This window comes from Trachemys scripta, chromosome 23 (genome assembly GCF_013100865.1).
Source record: "Trachemys scripta elegans isolate TJP31775 chromosome 23, CAS_Tse_1.0, whole genome shotgun sequence".
Taxonomy (NCBI): Eukaryota; Metazoa; Chordata; order Testudines; family Emydidae; genus Trachemys; species Trachemys scripta.
Genome location: NC_048320.1, coordinates 10,959,975 through 10,977,799, shown reverse-complemented (window position 1 = coordinate 10,977,799; position 17,825 = coordinate 10,959,975). Strand labels below are relative to the sequence as shown.

General features: G+C 48.7%; 1 protein-coding gene across 2 annotated transcripts in view; it reads left to right on the top strand.

Moving 5' to 3' along the window:
• The window catches only part of NFE2L1 (nuclear factor, erythroid 2 like 1), a 32,451-nt gene extending 14,899 nt beyond the window's left edge, over positions 1–17,552 (top strand). The window contains exons 2-7 of one of the 2 annotated variants that reach the window (XM_034755899.1): positions 2,255–2,467; positions 2,799–3,310; positions 11,918–12,133; positions 12,940–13,029; positions 13,445–13,606; positions 14,275–17,552. In XM_034755899.1, the coding sequence (XP_034611790.1) occupies positions 2,801–3,310; positions 11,918–12,133; positions 12,940–13,029; positions 13,445–13,606; positions 14,275–15,549 (2,253 nt within the window). In that variant the 5' untranslated portion in view covers positions 2,255–2,467; positions 2,799–2,800 and the 3' untranslated portion in view covers positions 15,550–17,552. Of the gene's footprint in view, positions 1–2,254; positions 2,468–2,798; positions 3,311–9,924; positions 10,078–11,917; positions 12,134–12,939; positions 13,030–13,444; positions 13,607–14,274 lie in introns of those variants that run through there. The other variant, XM_034755900.1, reaches the window with a different exon arrangement.
• Positions 17,553–17,825: the final 273 nt, after the last annotated feature.

The following is a 17,825-nucleotide window of genomic DNA, read 5'->3' as shown; positions in this document are numbered from 1 at the left end:
GGGGAGGGGAAGTGGGGTGTGGGGAGGGGGGAGTGGGGCGGGGGGAGGCAGGGGTAAGTTTAGAGTGAGGCTGAAGGGGGAATAGGGCAAGGGGCTGCTGGGGGGGATAGTGGGGTAGCTGGGGGTAATATGAAGAGGGGTAGGCGGTGTATGTACGTGTGTGTGTGTATCTATGGGGCAGTCGGGGGATAAGGGGAGACCAGAACTGGGGGGGGGGGCGCTATAGGGAGATTTCCCCCCCCCCCGCTGGTGCATGTGGGGGCGCTGAACGTTCCCTCTGAAATATGGGGTAAAAGGTTTGGGGCGGGCGTTAGGAGGCCCCTAAGTAGTGTTATGGGGCAGTTCTAATGGGAAGCGCGAGAGGAGTGTGTTCCCCTGGTGGGTTGGGGGGCGGGGGTTGTCTTTTTCGTGGGATCAGAAATGGGGGTCAGTGAATTAGAGAATTGTAGGAGATAAAGGGGTGTAGGAAAACGGGGGGGGAATTTGTTAAGGGGGAGGGTTTTTTGAATGGCTGGGGACTGAAGAGACTTAAGTAACATGTGGCTTTGAGTAACCTGCACCCCATGATGCTATTTAAATAAGCGATGGGAAACCCCATACTATAGTCTCATGAATTTTACTTTAGTGTTCAGCACTGGTGGAGTTCCTGATGCTCTCCCATGTGCCATGAGGGTGCGGCGCGTCTTTGGGAAGATTTAGGAGGATGAAATTGTTATTAGAGGGACTGAAAAGCTCAGAAAAGCATGGTGACCTAGATGCTGGGATTAAAGGGTCACAAGGAAACTGAAACCTGGTGGGGAGGGGCGCCCTGCTACTTTCAGTTTCTGAGTGACTGAAATCAAAAGTTTTCCAGTACAAAAGGCAATGTTTTGGCTACTGGATTAATTAAGTGAGATCTGACATGTGAGTGAGTTGATAAATCAGAAAAATTGGGCTGTAATTATATGTAGGCTTGGAAGAATTAGGGTTTTGTCGGTGAATGCAGTAAATATTGATTTTACTGTATACCCAAACTGACAAGAAAATATTTTGATCGATGATAATCAACACTTAGACAATGCTTGAGAATTTGTTAGTTAGATTTAAGGTTATTTACTCTGTATATTTTTACATGTGGTGTTGACAATTTGGATTTTAACGGTTATAAAGTGTTAACTTTTTGAATCTCAAATCTCAATATCTGCTATCACTAAATAATTGTCTGGCCCTCCTCATAATTTCCCCCAACTGTGAAAATTTAAATTGATAAAAATTGAAAAAATGCTAAAAGAAATAATATCAATTTTATCTGTTGAAATTGTAAAAGAAGAATTCTGCCAAACCTAATTATATGTTTGCTTGTAACAAATGAGGTGGAGGTGGGGAATTGAAATTGTGCTTGTTTTGCCCTGATGGGTTACGTGGTTGCAGAAGGGACAGCTGAGATTTTGGGATTAGAGGTTAATTTAAACACTCCTCCCACTCCTGCCCATGTTGGGAGTTGAGAAAAGATATCCATCAACTAACAATCCTCAGGTGATGATGAGTCCACACCTGGCAACCTTTGAAATCTATAAAAAAACCAACAACCCAGAGATGCTGGGTGGAGGAGAAAAATAGGGGTGTACCCTTTGACAGCCTCAAAATGCATTGAACTGGGACAGGTGTTTGAAGGGACAGATGGTGGGGGTACATTTTGCTACAAAATTAGGGGCTGCACTCTCCTCAGCTGGGACACTTGCTGTGTGGTGAATTGCCCAGGAAGGTCACATTGTGGAACAGAGGCATCATAAGCATGTTTTTTGTTTTTAAAGTTCCCTTGTGAGTGATGGGCAGCAGAGGAGAAAGGACTGCATAGGAAGGTAGCAAACCCTAGTGTGTTGCAATGTTGTTCTCATTGGCTGTGCAGTATTCATGGTTGCTTATTTGCCACGGAAAGCCCCTGTAGGATTATTATGATCTCGCTGAAAACTGGAGTGAAAGGAAGTCAGAGCTGAATTCCTGCTCCTGAGAGTGGAAGCTGACGCACCAGCCTAAGAATAGAGTAGGGAGGGGGAACTCAGACAATATTGATTCAAAAGATAACCTTTGTTTTATGTGTGTTTGCGGCTATTTAGCCAGCAAACCATCCTTTTGAGGGAAATAGATTTTATTTTGTACATGGCTTGTATACAGTGGTGAAACTGATACTTCCTGGTATAGTAACTGCATATGTAATGCATAGGGTGATGTCTCGTCAGCATCTTACCGTGTTTGTTCTCTGGTTATATTTCAGCTTCTGATGAAATCACAGCCAGGACTGGAGGAGCTGTTGAACCCTTCTTTGGTCGAAACCTTCCACTCTTCAAGCTTCCTTCAGGAAGCTTCTCAAAGCAGGAGGAGGGAGAGAAGACGCCGCCACCTGTCACAGAGAATACACCCCGCTCTGGAAGCAGGGTGGGGAATCAGGAAGGCTAGAGGAAGTGACTGCATGTGGACTTTTGAGACAGTAAGTCACGTGGGTTTATATGTAGCCTCGTGGACTGTTATCAAATAGCTATAGTTCTGAAGAGGAGGGGGAGAGTGGAGGTTGTTTACTGGGGTATAATTTCTTTTCTCTGGAGATTTAGATCATTAATTTGGCTCGGCTGAGTAACCTGATGACCCTTTTTTAATTCCTGATTGTTCAAGAGAACCTAAAACTGAAGTTTTGAATTTTCCTTAAACTCTTAATCTTGGTGAATTATGATACTTTGAGCTCTTAGTTATTGGCTGTGGTTGGTTTTTTTTTTTTTTTTTTTTAAACCTTCCACCTATGTTTGCTTTTTTTCCTCCTCCAGAAATGCTTTCTCTGAAGAAATATTTCACCGAAGGACTCATCCAATTCACCATTCTACTCAGCTTGATAGGCGTTCGTGTGGACGTGGATACCTACCTGAACTCGCAGCTTCCCCCTCTGAGGGAAATCATTCTGGGCCAGAGCTCTGCTTACACCCAGACCCAGTTCCACAACCTGCGGAACACCTTGGATGGATATGGCATCCATCCGAAAAGTGTAGACCTGGACTATTATTTCACAGCCCGCAGGCTTCTCAACCAGGTGAGGGCCCTGGACAGGTTTCAGGTGCCCACCACTGAAGTAAATGCCTGGTTGGTGCACAGAGACCCCGAAGGTTCTGTGTCCAGCGCCCAGCCCAGCCCAGCCATCACCCTAGAGAACAGCGGTGGCCTGCAAGATGGGACCAGTCCTGACAACGGTGTGAGGGAGAGTGGACCTGAGCAAGGATTTGGTGAAGAATTGGAAGACCTAGGAGCAGTGGCTCCTCCAGGGAATGGAGACTTGACCAAAGAGGTAGGCAGCACCTTCTTCTATAAAAGATTCCTGCCAAAGAAAGGGAACCGTTTGAGGACTTCCATGGGAGAGGAGTAGTTTAGAGCATAATGTTGAGCGGTGCGTAGCTTCCACGTGTGTACTCAGCACCTCTGAATATCAGGCCCCTTAGTCTGTGAGCCCCTTAATATTAAGGTTGGGTGGTTCTGGGCACTTTCTCTTGATGTGCGCTGTGTCTTGGTCTGAAATTGGGTGGCTAGTCAGTAATTCAGTTTGAGTGCAGACTTGCATTTATGGGAATGACACGATAGCACCTTCTCTTTCCCAGTATTGGGTAACAGTTTCATCCCATGAGTCACCTGGGTGGTAGATTACTTGGCTCTGGAGTTTGTCCAAATAATGTTTACAGCTTGGTTGCCAATATAGAGTGGGGAGGATGGTGAATTAGAAAGTGGCTTTTTTTTCCAGCTGAGTGTATTCTCCCAGTTGCTATGACAGAGTCATGTGTCTGACCCCCCCAGCAGTTGCTACTCTTACTTTCCATTCGGTTTCTTTGGCAAGGCATGTTCAGACTCCGCTTCCCTGGGGCTGTATTGTACTGCTTTTAGTGATGGATTCCAGTGGAGAATGTTTGCATGGATGTTACAGCCTCTCTCCTAAACTGTGCCGCTCAGACAAGCCATTATGTATGGTGGGGAGTAGGCATGGGGATTTCCCAACTGTCCTGATCCCTAATCTCCTGTGATGAAGCTTAGAGGCAGCTCTTTGGAGTCAGAAGCAGGGGAATTTTGCAGGCAACTGTTGAGGCTGTCTGGAACTTCTGTCATGTGATTTCAGTATAGCTACAGGCGGGAAATAGCATACATGTCTCTCTGATGTGAAAGTGTTCATCCAGGAGCGGAAAAAGGTGAAACTTTCTTCAGATCTGATAATGTACTTAATGGCATAATCTTGCCACTGGACGCCTGGATGGCGCATAGTTTGCCTGAATATGAGACACTTCCCCTATCCACTAGAAAGGGCATCTGCTAGGGGAAGGAACAAAGGCTGAGAGAGCTAAGTCTGGCAATGTTACTTACTTTCAGTCCCCTACTCTAAACACTAAGAGGTATTTTCATTTCTAATTACTTTCTGTGTGACTTTGGACAAGCCAATAATTAATGGTACCTTCCATCTGAGGATCTCAAAACACTTTACACAAGTGGTCACAAATCTAGCTTCTTACCAGTTCAGTGACTGACGTGTATACTTACTCCCATTTTGCAAATCGGAAACTGGGGCACAGATTGAAGTGACTTGCCTAAGGTCAACAGTCTGTGGTAGAGTGGGGAAAGGAATTCAGATCTCCCACTCCCATCCTATGGCTTCACGACAAGACCAGCCTTCTCTGTGCCTGGGGTTTTCCCTCTTTAGAATGGGGATAATGTACCTGGAGATCTTTTGATGACGAATACTATATAAATACAAAGTGGGGGGGTATTTAGGAGGCCGTAGATAGAGGAGTGAGAGGAGGCAGAGTGTATGGATTGTAGGAAGAATCCTACTGCCGATTTGTTTGGTCTGTAGGTTGGTGGTATCACTGGTTTCCTAATGCCTGCTCAGCTGTATTTTTTTTATTTTATTTTTTTTTTAACTAAAATTGTGCATTAAATATCAATCCAACTGTAAGCTCTCCATATGCAGGATGCAGTGACCCTGCTGCAAACCTGGCCAGCTCAAACTGGATTTGCTGCAAATGAGTCTCCTGGATGATCCAGATTCAAGCCTTCTGGAAAGTGTACTTCTCTGGACTACTATAATTGCTTCTTTTTTGGGGGGCGGAGGGGATCGCTAACCCTTTCTTTCTGTATTCTACATATTCAAGTGCATGTTTTCTCCTCCCATCTTTTCTATTTTTCACTAAGAAGTCTGGCTCACACCTTGTAGAGTTTCTCTTTAAACGTGCATCCAGAAGATGCGCTGTGACTTCCTTTGGGACATGGCACTTTCCTGATTTTTTTTTTTTTTTTTTTCTTTCTTTCTCCTCCTCCACTCCCCCAACCCATTTATGTTCAGCCCTGATGGCATGCAGTGCTAGGAAATCCTGCCTCCCAGTCCCTCCTCTCCTGATGAACATGCACTTCATACGTTGGTCCTGCTAGTGAAGGCAGGGGGCTGGACTCAATGACCTTTTGGGGTCCCTTCCAGCTCTATGAGATAGGTATATCTCCATATATTCTATTATTATACCTCCCTATGTTCCCCAAGGGGTGGACAAGACTGTACTTGCAGCGGATGTGAAGCTACAAAGCATGATTCCAAGCATTATCTACGTGATCATTTTTCTTTGTCTGGAACCTTGAACCTCATTTAGCTGTATGGCTGGTAAATGTAGAGGGACTTAAAAGCTTTTCTGTCAGGTGTGCTGTTGTGCTGTGCGGTTCCTGGTAGACACTATAATTGGAATTCACCTGAGACGGGCTGGAGGTTTGACTCTCCTGCCGATATCCTGTGGGAAGCAGACAGGAGGATAGTGTTAGGCAGACAATTGCAGAAGTAGGGGAGACACATTTCCCAGGTCTTCTCCTGGGACTTACAATCTGAATAGAGTGGCAACATTTTATGGTCCAGACCAGATCTTGCTGTGGGGGAAATGCATTGTATCTTGGAGCCGGAGCTCACCCTGTGGTATGGTGCAAGACACTCTCTCTGTTTCGTTGTTCTGATTAGCTTTGAGGATGGTTCTGACTTGGAATTTGACTTGCTATCCTGGTCTGTAAACGGTGGTGTATCCTGGTGAGGGTTATATTCAGGAGCATCCCAGTGCTTGCTCTTTCTTGCTGTTTTGCTACTATAGCATCCCAAGGGCAGGGGTTTTTTTTTTTGTCCTCAGTGTCTCTTGTCTGAGGTTTTTCCTCTTCTCCAGCACAGCATGGGGGAGGGAATTGTTGTCCTGTTGGCTGATCTTTGAAAAGATTGGCCCTGTGGATTACGATGTCCCTATAACGTTTCCACAACAAGAGGATAAAAATACCCACCAAGTGGAACATGTGACGAACTGCTGGTGCTGGGTATTATCCCAGTATGACAAAGCCCCCCTCCAACCAGTACTCTGGTAACAGGGTATTAGAACGTGGGTAAGATCTTCTTACACTTGGCTGTCTGCATAGAACTGACTTGTTTACAGTCAGTTCCTAAGGGACAGCAACCAGATAAAGTGACCAGCTGAGGACATGCTGTTTCTGTTAACCTTAGTGATGAGGGATAATGGGGGCTCTCTTTTTGGGAGGGGGGCTTGAGAGGATTTAGGTGTCTGCACCTCCCAGTCCAAGCAATGTTAGACAGGGATAGGTCAAGGTTATATAGAACTTCCTTTTAAATATTGAAATAGTATTTACTGCTTACAAAGTGTTTCTATGGATGTAAAAGCTCTTTCAAAGAGGGTAACTCATCAGTTACCCATCTGTAAAATGGGGATAACGACATCCATCCATTTTGTTAAAGTGCTTTGAGGTCTGTGGATGCAAAATCCAATGTACGTACCAAGTATTTGTCATTTTACACAGATGATGAAACAAGGGCGCAGAGCGGCTCAGTGAGTTGCCCAGCAAGTCCGAGGGGGAGCTGGAAATATAATTAAGGTCTACTCACTCTCTGTCCTGAGTTCTAATTCACCACAAGACTGTAAACTGCATCCACTTTAAGTGCTGGTTCCTCTGAGAGGCCTCCAAGTACTGGTGTATTTAGAGGAGAGAGGCTGAGACTACAGGTACTGAGGGTTCGCTCCGGGGTTATAGACTTTAGCTTGCAATCCAGAAGTTATGACTTGGATCAGTAAGTGGATATTTCAGGATGTGCAGGACTTTTCCATCAAGCTCCACGGGGAGGCAGGTTTTGTCCCCTGTACATACAGCATGGGGGGGGTGGGGGCTGTGATAACTAAAGGACATAGCAGAAACGGAAGGGATCCAGACATGGAGCTTAAAATGATTTGGAACTTGTACAGAATATCATATAAAGAGATTGAAAAGATTAGGACTTAAGTTTAGAGAGGACAAATAAGGGGGACATGAGAGAGAAAATAATGAATGGTATAGAGAAGGTAAACTGGGCACTCTTGTTTTTCCTTTCCCTCTTTGCCATAACTAAAGCTGCAGGTTTGTCACAGCAGGGGAAAAATTCAAGGATCGGGTGATTTTCCTGTTCATCAATGTCGTCCTTTGTGGGGTTTTGTGTGTGTGTGTGTGTGTGTGCGCCCATGACTTGCCTCACGGCAGCAGCTTCTGTCCCACGGGGCTGGGCCCAGCTCCCTTCTCTGGGCAGTACGATCATGTGTGTGGGGTTGCAACACAAATCAGATTTGGCTAAGATGTCCCTTCGTCATGATGGAGGGGATAGGTCAAATCTACACAGTGCTGTGACCAGGTCACAATACCCAGAGCATGGTGCTGGGCCCAGCCTCATTGGATGCAGGAGCAACTTAGGCCAGAGGTGAGTGCAGGATATGCTCCATCTCCACTCTGGGAGCTGCCCTTCCCTGGGATGAGTGCGGAGCAGGCTCTGTCTCCAGCCTTCCTCCCCCCTCAGGCCGAGCTGGTGTGGAAGGTTCTATTTTGCGTGGTCAGTGCCCCCTCTTTTTTTCAGGGCATTTTTGCTCAAAGCTTATGGAGCAGTGACTGAATCTGTGACTGACAACATTTACCATGGCTGCTCTGATTTTTTTAATTAAATGCTGTGACAAATCTGCAGCCCTACCCATAATGCAAGAACAAGGGGATAGCCAGTGAAATTGAACAGCAGCAAATTAAAAACCGATAAAACAGTTTACATAACACGTAATTAACTTGTGGAACTCACTGCCCCAAGATATCAGTGAGGCCAAAACTTAGCAGGCTCGAAAAAAGGATTAGACCTTTATCTAGAAAATGAGAACATACACAGTTATTTGGCCAAAAGATATAAAGCAGCGGATCTCAACCAGGAGTACATGTACCCTTGGTGGTATGCAGAGGTCTTCCAGGGCGTACATCAACACATCTAATTTTTTGCCTAGTTTTTTATAACAGGCTACATAAAAAGCACTAGCAAAGTCAGTATAAACTAAAATTTCATACAGACAGTGACTTGTTTATACTGTTCTATATACTATTGTGGAAGCAGAAGTTTTTCTCTGACACTGTACATTGAAATGTAAGTACAATATTTATATTCAGTGGATTTATTTTATAATTATATGGTAAAAATGAGTCAGTAATTTTACAGTACTATTGGCTGTGACACCTTTTTGTATTTTTATGTCTGATTTTTGTAAGCAAGTAGTTTTTAAGTGAGGTGAAACTAGGGGGTATGCAAGACAAATCAGACTCCTGAAAAGGCTACAGTAGTCTGGAAAGGTTGAGAGCCACTGATATAAAGGATAAACACCTCTTGCTTCATAGCATAAGCCAGATGCTAACTGCCAAGGGTTAGGCAGAAACGTCTCTTATGGGCAGCTTACTCCATAATTGTACAATGTGAGGACTGAAGAATCTGTTACTGGCCACCACTGGGGATACATAGACTACTGGTCTGACTGGCATAGCAGTTCCTATTTCTAACTCGCTCCCCTCCTGCTAGTGTGGGAAGAATGGGTGCAGGTCCATGATTGACTCAGTGGCAAGGCTCATGCTCTCATCCGGCATGTAAATATGATGTGCAAATCCTTCCCGATCTCCCAGTGACATCACTGCACATGTGCAGATGGCACAGACACCCTGTCTCTGGTTCTGACCTATTTCTCCCCCCCCCCCCCATGGTAGGGGAGGCCAGGTGCCCGTTTCCTAGTGAGGTCTGGTCTTGCAGGATGTGGGGCCCTACCACGCCGAAGCCGGTTTCTCTGGGCCAGGCGAGGATGGGCAGGGATCCTGCCCCGTGACTAAGGGGGGAGCCGAGCTGCTGGTAACCTCCCGGGAGAATGTAAAGAATCCTGGCAAAGGTGCCATTGGGCCCAGCCTCCTGTGGGGTGTCACTGCCTGGAGCTGCTGTAAGTTTCACTGGGGGGGGGAGAGGAGGAGAGATCCCTCTGACGCTTCCCTCCCCACTGCACCATCCCAGGGAGCGGTGGGTGGGGCACCCTGGCGTGGGCGCGTCTCCTCAAGGAGACACAGGCCCCAGCAGCTGAGCCCAAGGGGGGGGGGGGGGGGGGCCCCCCCCCCGCTTCCCCCCCCGGCGGGGGGGGGGGGGGGGGGGGGGCGCCCCCCCGCGGCGGCTCCCACGGCGACCGGGGGGGGCGGAGCCGGGCTCTCGCCGCAGCCTAGGTGACGAGCGCAGGGGGCGGGGCGGAGACTGGCTCCCTCCGCATCCTCGCCAGTGACCCGGGGCAGGGGATTGGCTCGCGCCGCAGCCTAGGTAACAAGCGGAGGGAGGAGACTGGCTCCCTCCGCATCCTCCGCGGTGACCTGGGGGAGGGGATTGGCTCGCGCCGCAGCCTAGGTAACAGGCAGGCGGGGGAGGGGAGGAGGGGGATTGGGTCTCGCTGCAGCCTCAGCCATGAGCAGGGGGTGGGGATTCGGGCCAACTCCTGCCTAAGCAACAAGCGAGGCCCACGGCTGGAGCACAGCACCTGTGGATCACATGCGGTTGGGGGGCGAGGGGGGGGCTTGCAAACAACCAGGGGTCCGGCCTGCCAAACAACGCTCCGTCCCTGAACTCGGAGATGTCTGTGCGGCACCGTGCCCGGGTCTCACAGCTCTGCCTGCCTGGAATGCGCCCCACATAGACCATGATCTGCAGGGACAGCTCCATGAGCAGCAGCTGGGGACATGAAAAAGGTATCCCTTACCTTAACCCTTTTCTTGCTGCTCCAGGCGAGGCTGGGGAGAGACCTAGGAAGTCTTGTCTCGAGGAGACAGGTGTATGAGCCGAGCACAGAATAGCGGGGGTAGTCGGAGAAAGGGGCCTCGCTGAGGCTGACGAGAGACATTTGGGACTGGTCTTTGGGGAGGGTGTGATAGTGAAGGCTCAGGGCAGAAAGGGGGTCAGGGGATGGTTTCACGGTAGCATTTGGGATGTCGTGGAGTACAGAGCCTAAATACTGTAGACATTGTGTATGGTGACATTGACCTCACAAAAGGCTGGTGTCTAGGGGGCCCTGGTTGTGTTTCGGGGCGGCTGGGGGGGTATTGTGGATTCCTTTTGTCCATTTCTGTAAGTCCCAAATGTGATGGCAGCTATGGGGGAACCTTGTTCACGAGAGCAGGGAGAATCTTTTTAAGGAGGCAGAGATGTCCTGTCTCCTTGCTTTGAGGTGGGGGAAGGGGTGCTAAGGGCTTATGGACAAACTGTGAAGTCGACTGCCACAATTTTTCAGTAAAATAAACCGTCCATGCTATGATGTGGGAGGCAGGGTGGGGAGGAATCTGTACTTCCCAGGGTTAGGTGGTAATTCTAGGGTAGGGCCTTGGGTCCTGGTCATATTAAAAGGCCCCCGAGGTTTGAACCAGCACAGGCTGCTTTTCAGGGGTGTGCCCTGGGTTAGGCTTGCATTAGAGGGAGGGGCTTGTGGGTAGTGGTGGCTGTGAAGAGAGACAAATGTTTGCAGATTCCTGATACTATGTGGTTAGGGAAGAGGCATTTGGGTTCTTGATCATGTTGACGCTAGGGAGCAGAAGGGTGGTAGCCGGCCTTTCCCCTCACACTCAGGGTCACGGATTCTTTGCACCGGGACCTTGGGGCTGTCGAGGGAGGGAAGAGGAGAGTTCTCGGAATGGGGTTAAAGTTCCGGCAGGGTGTGTGTGGGGGGGGATCTCAGTTGGAAGGCTGCGCTGTCTCTCGTTTGTAGGTGATGGGCTGGGCAGGGCTGGCATCTCGGCTGTCTGTAGACAAGTGGTGAGCAGGCAGCAGGCTGGCAGCAAGGCTCTCCAGTTGCATCAGGTGGCTGGGAATGCAGGGTTTTTCCTCTCCAATGCACTCCACCCCTTTATGCAAATCTCGAGAATGGCACCACAGGCTGATGCAAGCTCCTCCGTGGAGCAGCAATCCTGCCTGACAATTGGTCCTCCCATCCAGCCGGCATCGTGCAGCCCAGAGGAGTTAAAGCTGCAGACTCCCTTTTTCCTGAGACGGGAGGAGGCCCCTGCGGAGCATGGAGAGCAGGGAGGAGAGCGCTAACGTCGCTTTCCAATGGAGTTCTGTTCTTTCTCCAGCCTGGCTCCTTTGCACAGCTGCTGGTAGAGACCTAGCCGGGCAAAATGACCATAGGCTCTTGTGCAAAGCAGGGGCAGCAGCTGGTCTCTGTGCAAGGCAGGGGCGAAGCACTGGTGTCTGGAGTCCCCGACGGGGGTGGGGCGGTACGTGAAAGAAACCATCATGGAAGGTTGGAACTGTGTCCAGTACTAATAGATGGGTGGGGAGAGGGCACTGTGCCCCAAGGAAGGTGTTGTTGCGGGTGGGAGTGTTGGTAGGGGGGATGCAGGGTAGTACAGAAAGGGTGGTTAGGAATCTGGGTGGAATGAGGGCATTGTGGTGTAGGGTGGAGGGGGTGCTTGTCTGGGGAGATTGACGTGCTGCAGGAACAGGGGGGTGGAGGCAAGTGGAGAAGAGGGTCTTCCCTCCATGGTGGGGTGTAGATGAGCCTGCCAAGTGCTGAAGGAAATCTTGTGTGTCTTTCAGGACATCGATTTGATTGACATCCTGTGGAGACAGGATATTGATCTCGGCGCTGGGCGAGAGATTTTTGACTACAGCCATCGCCAGAAGGAGAGCGAAGTGGACAAAGAACTGAGTGATGGGAGAGAGCATGGGGACAGCTGGAGGAGCGGAGGGAACGAGACCTTGGATAGAAACCTGCTAGTTGATGGAGAGACGGGGGAGAGTTTCCCTGCACAGGTAACAGCCCCCTGAGTCGGGCTTACCCCTCATTCCAGGGTGTATTGCAGTGTTCTGGGATTCGTGTGTCTGCCACTGAGCGGGGGGGAGAGGGAACCATCAGCTAGCTGTTGTTAGCAGTGGCACTGAGTGATTTTTAGAGGGGACACTCTTCCTCCCTTCTGGCTGATGGTAATGGCTGTTGAGCTAAGAAAGGGCATGGAGACGACCATCACCCATCTGGATGACAGGGTGTGATGTTGGAGAACAGTTTGTCTCCCAGGCTAGAGAGAACCAAATACAAAGGTGAACTGGGGAAATAACCAGGAAGCTGTTGGCACCCTGATTATCTGCTGCGAGGAAGTAGGCAGGAGGGTCCATGGTCACTAACACAGAGCAAGACAAGGCCAGAGACTCTTTGAATGTTGACAAAGCTTTATTCCAGTGAGCGGTTTGGGAATGGGAGTCATTGTGAATGAGGAGCGGGGGCGGGGGGAGAGCGTAGGCACTGAGCAAAATCCTCCCTAGGCTCTGGGAAGTTTGAAGCTGAGTCTATCTGCAGCACGTGTCAGTGAAGCTAATCCAGAAAAGTCAGCATGAAACTAGCCCGAACAAGAGTTCATTTGACCCTGGCCCATTTAGGAGGAGTATTGACTAGCTTCAGAAAGTCATGGCAGGTGCTCCTTGGCTAGCAGGATGGTGATTGCAACTTGATGCAAAAGTGTGGGGAACTCTGGATATTTGGGTCCCTGATGCCCTTGGTGTCCTACCCTTTAGGGAGGTCCTTACCCTTCAGTAAACTGTGCTGAAATGATTCGTTGTCCCAGGTGCCTGGCGTGGTGGATCAGACGGCCCTGTCGCTGGAGGAGTGCCTTAGGTTGCTGGAAGCCACCTTCCCCTTTGGGGAGAACTCTGAGGTGAGTTTGTGCATTTTTGAAAATGGAAACCATTTCTCCATGACTCATTTCTAAGCGTGACAGATCCAGAGCCTGTTTTTGTTGGTGCATTGGGATTTGATGCCTTTTGCCTCCCATTTAAGACAAATATCGGAGACCACTAAACTGGCAGTAAATTGGGTTAATCTGTCTAAGGAGGCTCCAGGCACAGCTCCTGTGAAGCAGCCAGTGGGGAAGATGGTCACAATTAATTAAGGGCTTCTGACTTTGTTTCTAATTAGTTCGCAGTGAACTGTAGGGGAATAACCGCAGCTAGTTCTCAGTCTGAATAAAAGAAAAGCCGTTCCCTGTTGTGGAGCCTGAAAGGCATTCAGGGCTTTGCTGACCTGCCTCTCCTCGGCAGACCAGATGTGGACGAACACTGCTTTGTATTTAGTTTCCAGCTGCAGATGCCTCCCACCTAAATGAAGCTGTGCCTAGTGAAAGCGAGTCTTCAGTTATCCAGAGCGGCCTCCTGTCTCCTCTTCTGACGGAGACAGAGTCCCCATTCGATCTGGAGCAGCAGTGGCAGGACCTTATGTCTATAATGGAAATGCAGGTTAGTTCTTGCTAATTGCTCTACAGTGGTTAATTGTCTGGGTCCCCATTGCTCCCTTTTCTCTCTCCAGTGGGTACCCGAAGCAGGACTGATGGTGGGGGGTGTGTGTGTATTGTGGGCATTCCTGATCCGTGTGTAGGTGCAGAGCAGGATTGCTATTGCAAATGCTTGAAGCATATGCCTCCAGGATGTGGAGGCATTCCCTTTGGGCTAGCTAAAGGATATGTCAACATGCTGAATGTTTAGGTGAGGGTGATACCTGGTGTGTGCCCTTCCCATCTCAAGCTGCTGGTGTTCATTTTAGTGGTTTGATGGCTGTTCTAAGCAGCTGAGAGCTAGAGTGTACTTGTAGTTTTGGGTCAAAAACTGCTGCCCTTGTGGCTTGGCCCATAGTGTGCAGTTTTAAAACTGCCTCGGTCTTTGGGGTGGGGAGAGGGAACAGAGAGAGACAGGAATTTCTTAGTGTTGGCAACATGAGTCTTAAATCTTCCAGTTCCTCCAGACCTCATGAGCGCTGCTGGAACGAGCTCACTCCATGATCTCTGCAGGCTCCTCTCTTTTTTTCTATTTTTAGCCTCTGGTGATGGTTGCAGTGCACATAGGAAATGGGGGACAAGGATCGTGCTCAAGGCTGGATCATTTGCTGACCTGCTTCTAATCTCTTTCAGGCTATGGAAGTGAACAACACAACTGCTGAAATCCTGTATAATGGCACAAATGGAGACCTGCTGACTGCTAACTACAGTCTAGCTCCAAACACTCCCATCAATCAGAATGTCAGCCTGCATCAGGCATCTCTGGGTAGCTGCACACAGGACCTCTCCTCCCTCTTCAGCTCAGAGATTGAGAGTCCCTCTGTGGCTAGCAGCTCCGCTCTGCTCCAGCTGGCTCCTGACAATTCCACTGGCCTCAACACCACGTTTGGATCTACCAACTTGAGTGGGATCTTCTTCCCTCCACAGCTGAACAGCACAGTCAACGAGACAACTGGCCCTGAACTACCAGATCCATTAGGGGGTCTTCTAGATGAAGCCATGCTTGATGAGATCAGCTTGATGGACTTGGCTATTGAAGAAGGTTTCAACCCAGTGCAAGCCTCTCAGCTGGAAGAAGAGTTTGATTCTGACTCAGGGCTTTCTCTGGACTCTAGCCATAGTCCTGTTTCTTTCAGTAGTTCAGAAGCCTCTTCTTCGTCGTCCTCCTCCTCCTCCTCTTCTTCCTCTTTTTCTGAGGAAGGAGCTGTAGGCTACAGCTCAGACTCTGAAAATGTGGACTTTGAAGAAACGGAAGGGGCAGTTGGATACCAACCGGAGTACAGCAAGTTCTGCCGCATGAGCTATCAAGATCCATCAGAACTACGCTACTTGCCTTACCTGGAGCATGTTGGTCACAACCACACCTATAACATGGCACCTGAGAGCAAGGAGAAGCAATCTGACTTCCTGGATAAGCAGATGAGCCGGGACGAGCACCGAGCTAGAGCCATGAAGATCCCTTTCACCAATGACAAGATTATAAACCTGCCAGTGGAGGAGTTCAATGAACTTCTCTCCAAGTACCAGCTCAGTGAGGCACAGCTGAGCTTGATCCGGGACATCAGGAGGAGGGGCAAGAATAAGATGGCTGCCCAAAACTGCCGCAAGAGGAAACTGGACACCATCCTGAACTTAGAACGGGACGTGGGAGACTTGCAGAGGGACAAGTCGAAACTGCTCAGGGAGAAGGTGGAATTTCTCAAGTCCATTCGCCAGATGAAACAGAAGGTGCAAAACCTGTACCAGGAAGTGTTTGGGCGCCTGCGTGATGAGAATGGCCAGCCCTACTCTCCAAATCAATACTCCCTACAGTATGCCAGCGATGGCAGTGTTATCTTGATACCTCGCGCCTTGGCAGACCAGCAGGCCAGGCGGAAGGAGAGGAAACAGAAAGACAGGAGGAAGTGAGCCAGGGCGAGGAGGAGGGAGCTCACTAAAGTTAGAAACTGGAGAAGGGCTGAGCCTGGAAGTACTAGAGGAACTTTCATGCCTTCTTATCCAATATATCTTCTCAAAACGTGACTGCTGCCGGTCAGTGTACAGGAAGAGACTGCTGCACATGGAGGGTGCAGGACCTGCACTTTGAATTTCTGATGGCTCCCATCAGGGAGTGACCGGGGAGGAACACACAGTGAACTAGGCGAGCCCAGCTCCCTCTACAACCTGGAATCCTTTGCGTATGGGGAATAAGCTGGCATCCTTGGTGGTGAGAATCTGCAGAAGATGGAGAAACTACTGTTTAGGAACTGGCTTTAAAAAAAGATTTAAGCAAATGAACTTAAAGTTATAGGAGAGACATTTTTCTGAACTTCCAAAGTTCTATGACTTCAGGTAGTTGTTTTTTTTTTTTGTTGTTGTTTTCCCCCCCTGAACCAGTTTTGACATTGGTGTGTGATAAAACCTGACTTGATTCCAGATTAACCAATTTCCCTTCCTAGATCAGACCAGTGGAAACACAAAGTGGTGTGTCTTTCATTAACTCTTTCCAGTCTGAGGCCCCTTAGATGGGGCAAGGAGAAGTGGGAGAGCTCTTATCTTACCATCTCTAGAGCTGTTAACCCTCATGTGCAGTGGACCTTAGCAGCTGTGCTACAGCTTTGGGGTTGGTGGATCTGGAAAGGGTTAATAGAACCAATGTGATGATGTATCCCCCACAAAACTCAGAGCATGTCACTGCCAATGAGCCAGCACCATGGCGTTAGATGATGGCAAGCCGTAGCCTGCATGCAAACACTGTCTTCTCCCACTGACTGGCTGAGGAACCAGGGTGGAAAGGGGTGGGTGGGCTTGGGTCTAAAGCTTGTCTGTAGCCAGTTCCTTTCCAGCTGCAGCAGCTTTGGGAACTGGCTGCTGGATGGCCTGAAAGGAGACGCGTGTGGGGTTGAGGTGTAGCAATTCTGGTTGGTATAGAGCACAACAGGGGGAGCAGAGGGTTCCTGCCCCATGAAGTGGGCCTGTCACTTATAGAAATAGACATCGGTTAGGATTCCTGTTTCTCAGCCATGCTTTGTTTTTCAGGGCTTCAGCCCTGGTTTCCCAACAAGCTCTAGAGCGCTTGTGTTGAGTAAGAGAGAAGCCCCAATGTTCAAAGCTGCTCAGTGTTCTCTTTGCCATAAAGACTCAGTGTAACTCTGTGTGATCATGTGATAGTCTCTTCTGTCCCTAGGTGTTGGTCTGACTTCCTTTGTTTTAAGAAGGGGGGTGGGGGTAGTGCCTTGATCGCTGCTGATCTTGGTCTGTAAGACTGAGACAATCCTAGAAGCTGTATTCACAATATAGCACAGCTGGGCGTGTACTGACTTTACCAGCAACTGAAAAGCAAAATGGCTTTCCTAGCCAGTCCTGTGCATGTCAGATGGGGTGAGGCCATAGCACTGAATGGAGAATGTGCATCCTATGGAGGACTTGGGGAGGGAGGCAGGATCTGCAGTGAAAGTAACCTTGCAATGAAAAGTGAGAGCAAAGGTCTGCTGTAGACAGCCTGGAGAAGTCTAATTTCATATTCTAGTACTGCAAGAGAAGACATCTGTCTAAAATGTGTATTCCAGGCTATTTTAAAAACAGCTGCATCTTGTCAGAGTGCATCACGCTGAGAACGATAGGGCACTTGGTTAGTATATTCACTGTGCCATGATCTCATGCTGAACAGCAGGAGATGGACTCGCTAGGACCAAACAGGTCTCTTCCATCTTTAACTTCTGTGATTCAATGGCTTTACTTTCTTATATGCATGAGATGAAGCACAAGTCGTGGAGATGTGGCTGGGTGCAGGGAGGTTGGAATGGAGCCCATAGTGTATGTTTTAAATTATTTTCCTCTTAGAACCTTTATTTTAATGATCTGTGACCTGTCAGGGAGAGAAGAGAGATTGTGAGCGCACAGGACAAAAATAAAATGGCTTATTCGCTGTATGTGCATTTGTTTCATGGAGTCTTTTTTTGATGATTATTTTTGAGCAGAAGGGAAGCTAAGATATTAATGATCCTACCTGGCAGTTGCTTGTATAAAATAACTGCCCTGTCTGCACCGATTACCCCCAGTCTGTCTGTAAGCCAGGAGAAGGAGCAAACGTGGTTCACCTCTTGAGCACTAATTGGGCCCAACCATTGTAAGTATCTGGTATTGGCTTAATTCTTATTCCTACTTTAAAAAAAAATAAAATAAAAGCTGTAAAGGGCTTCTTT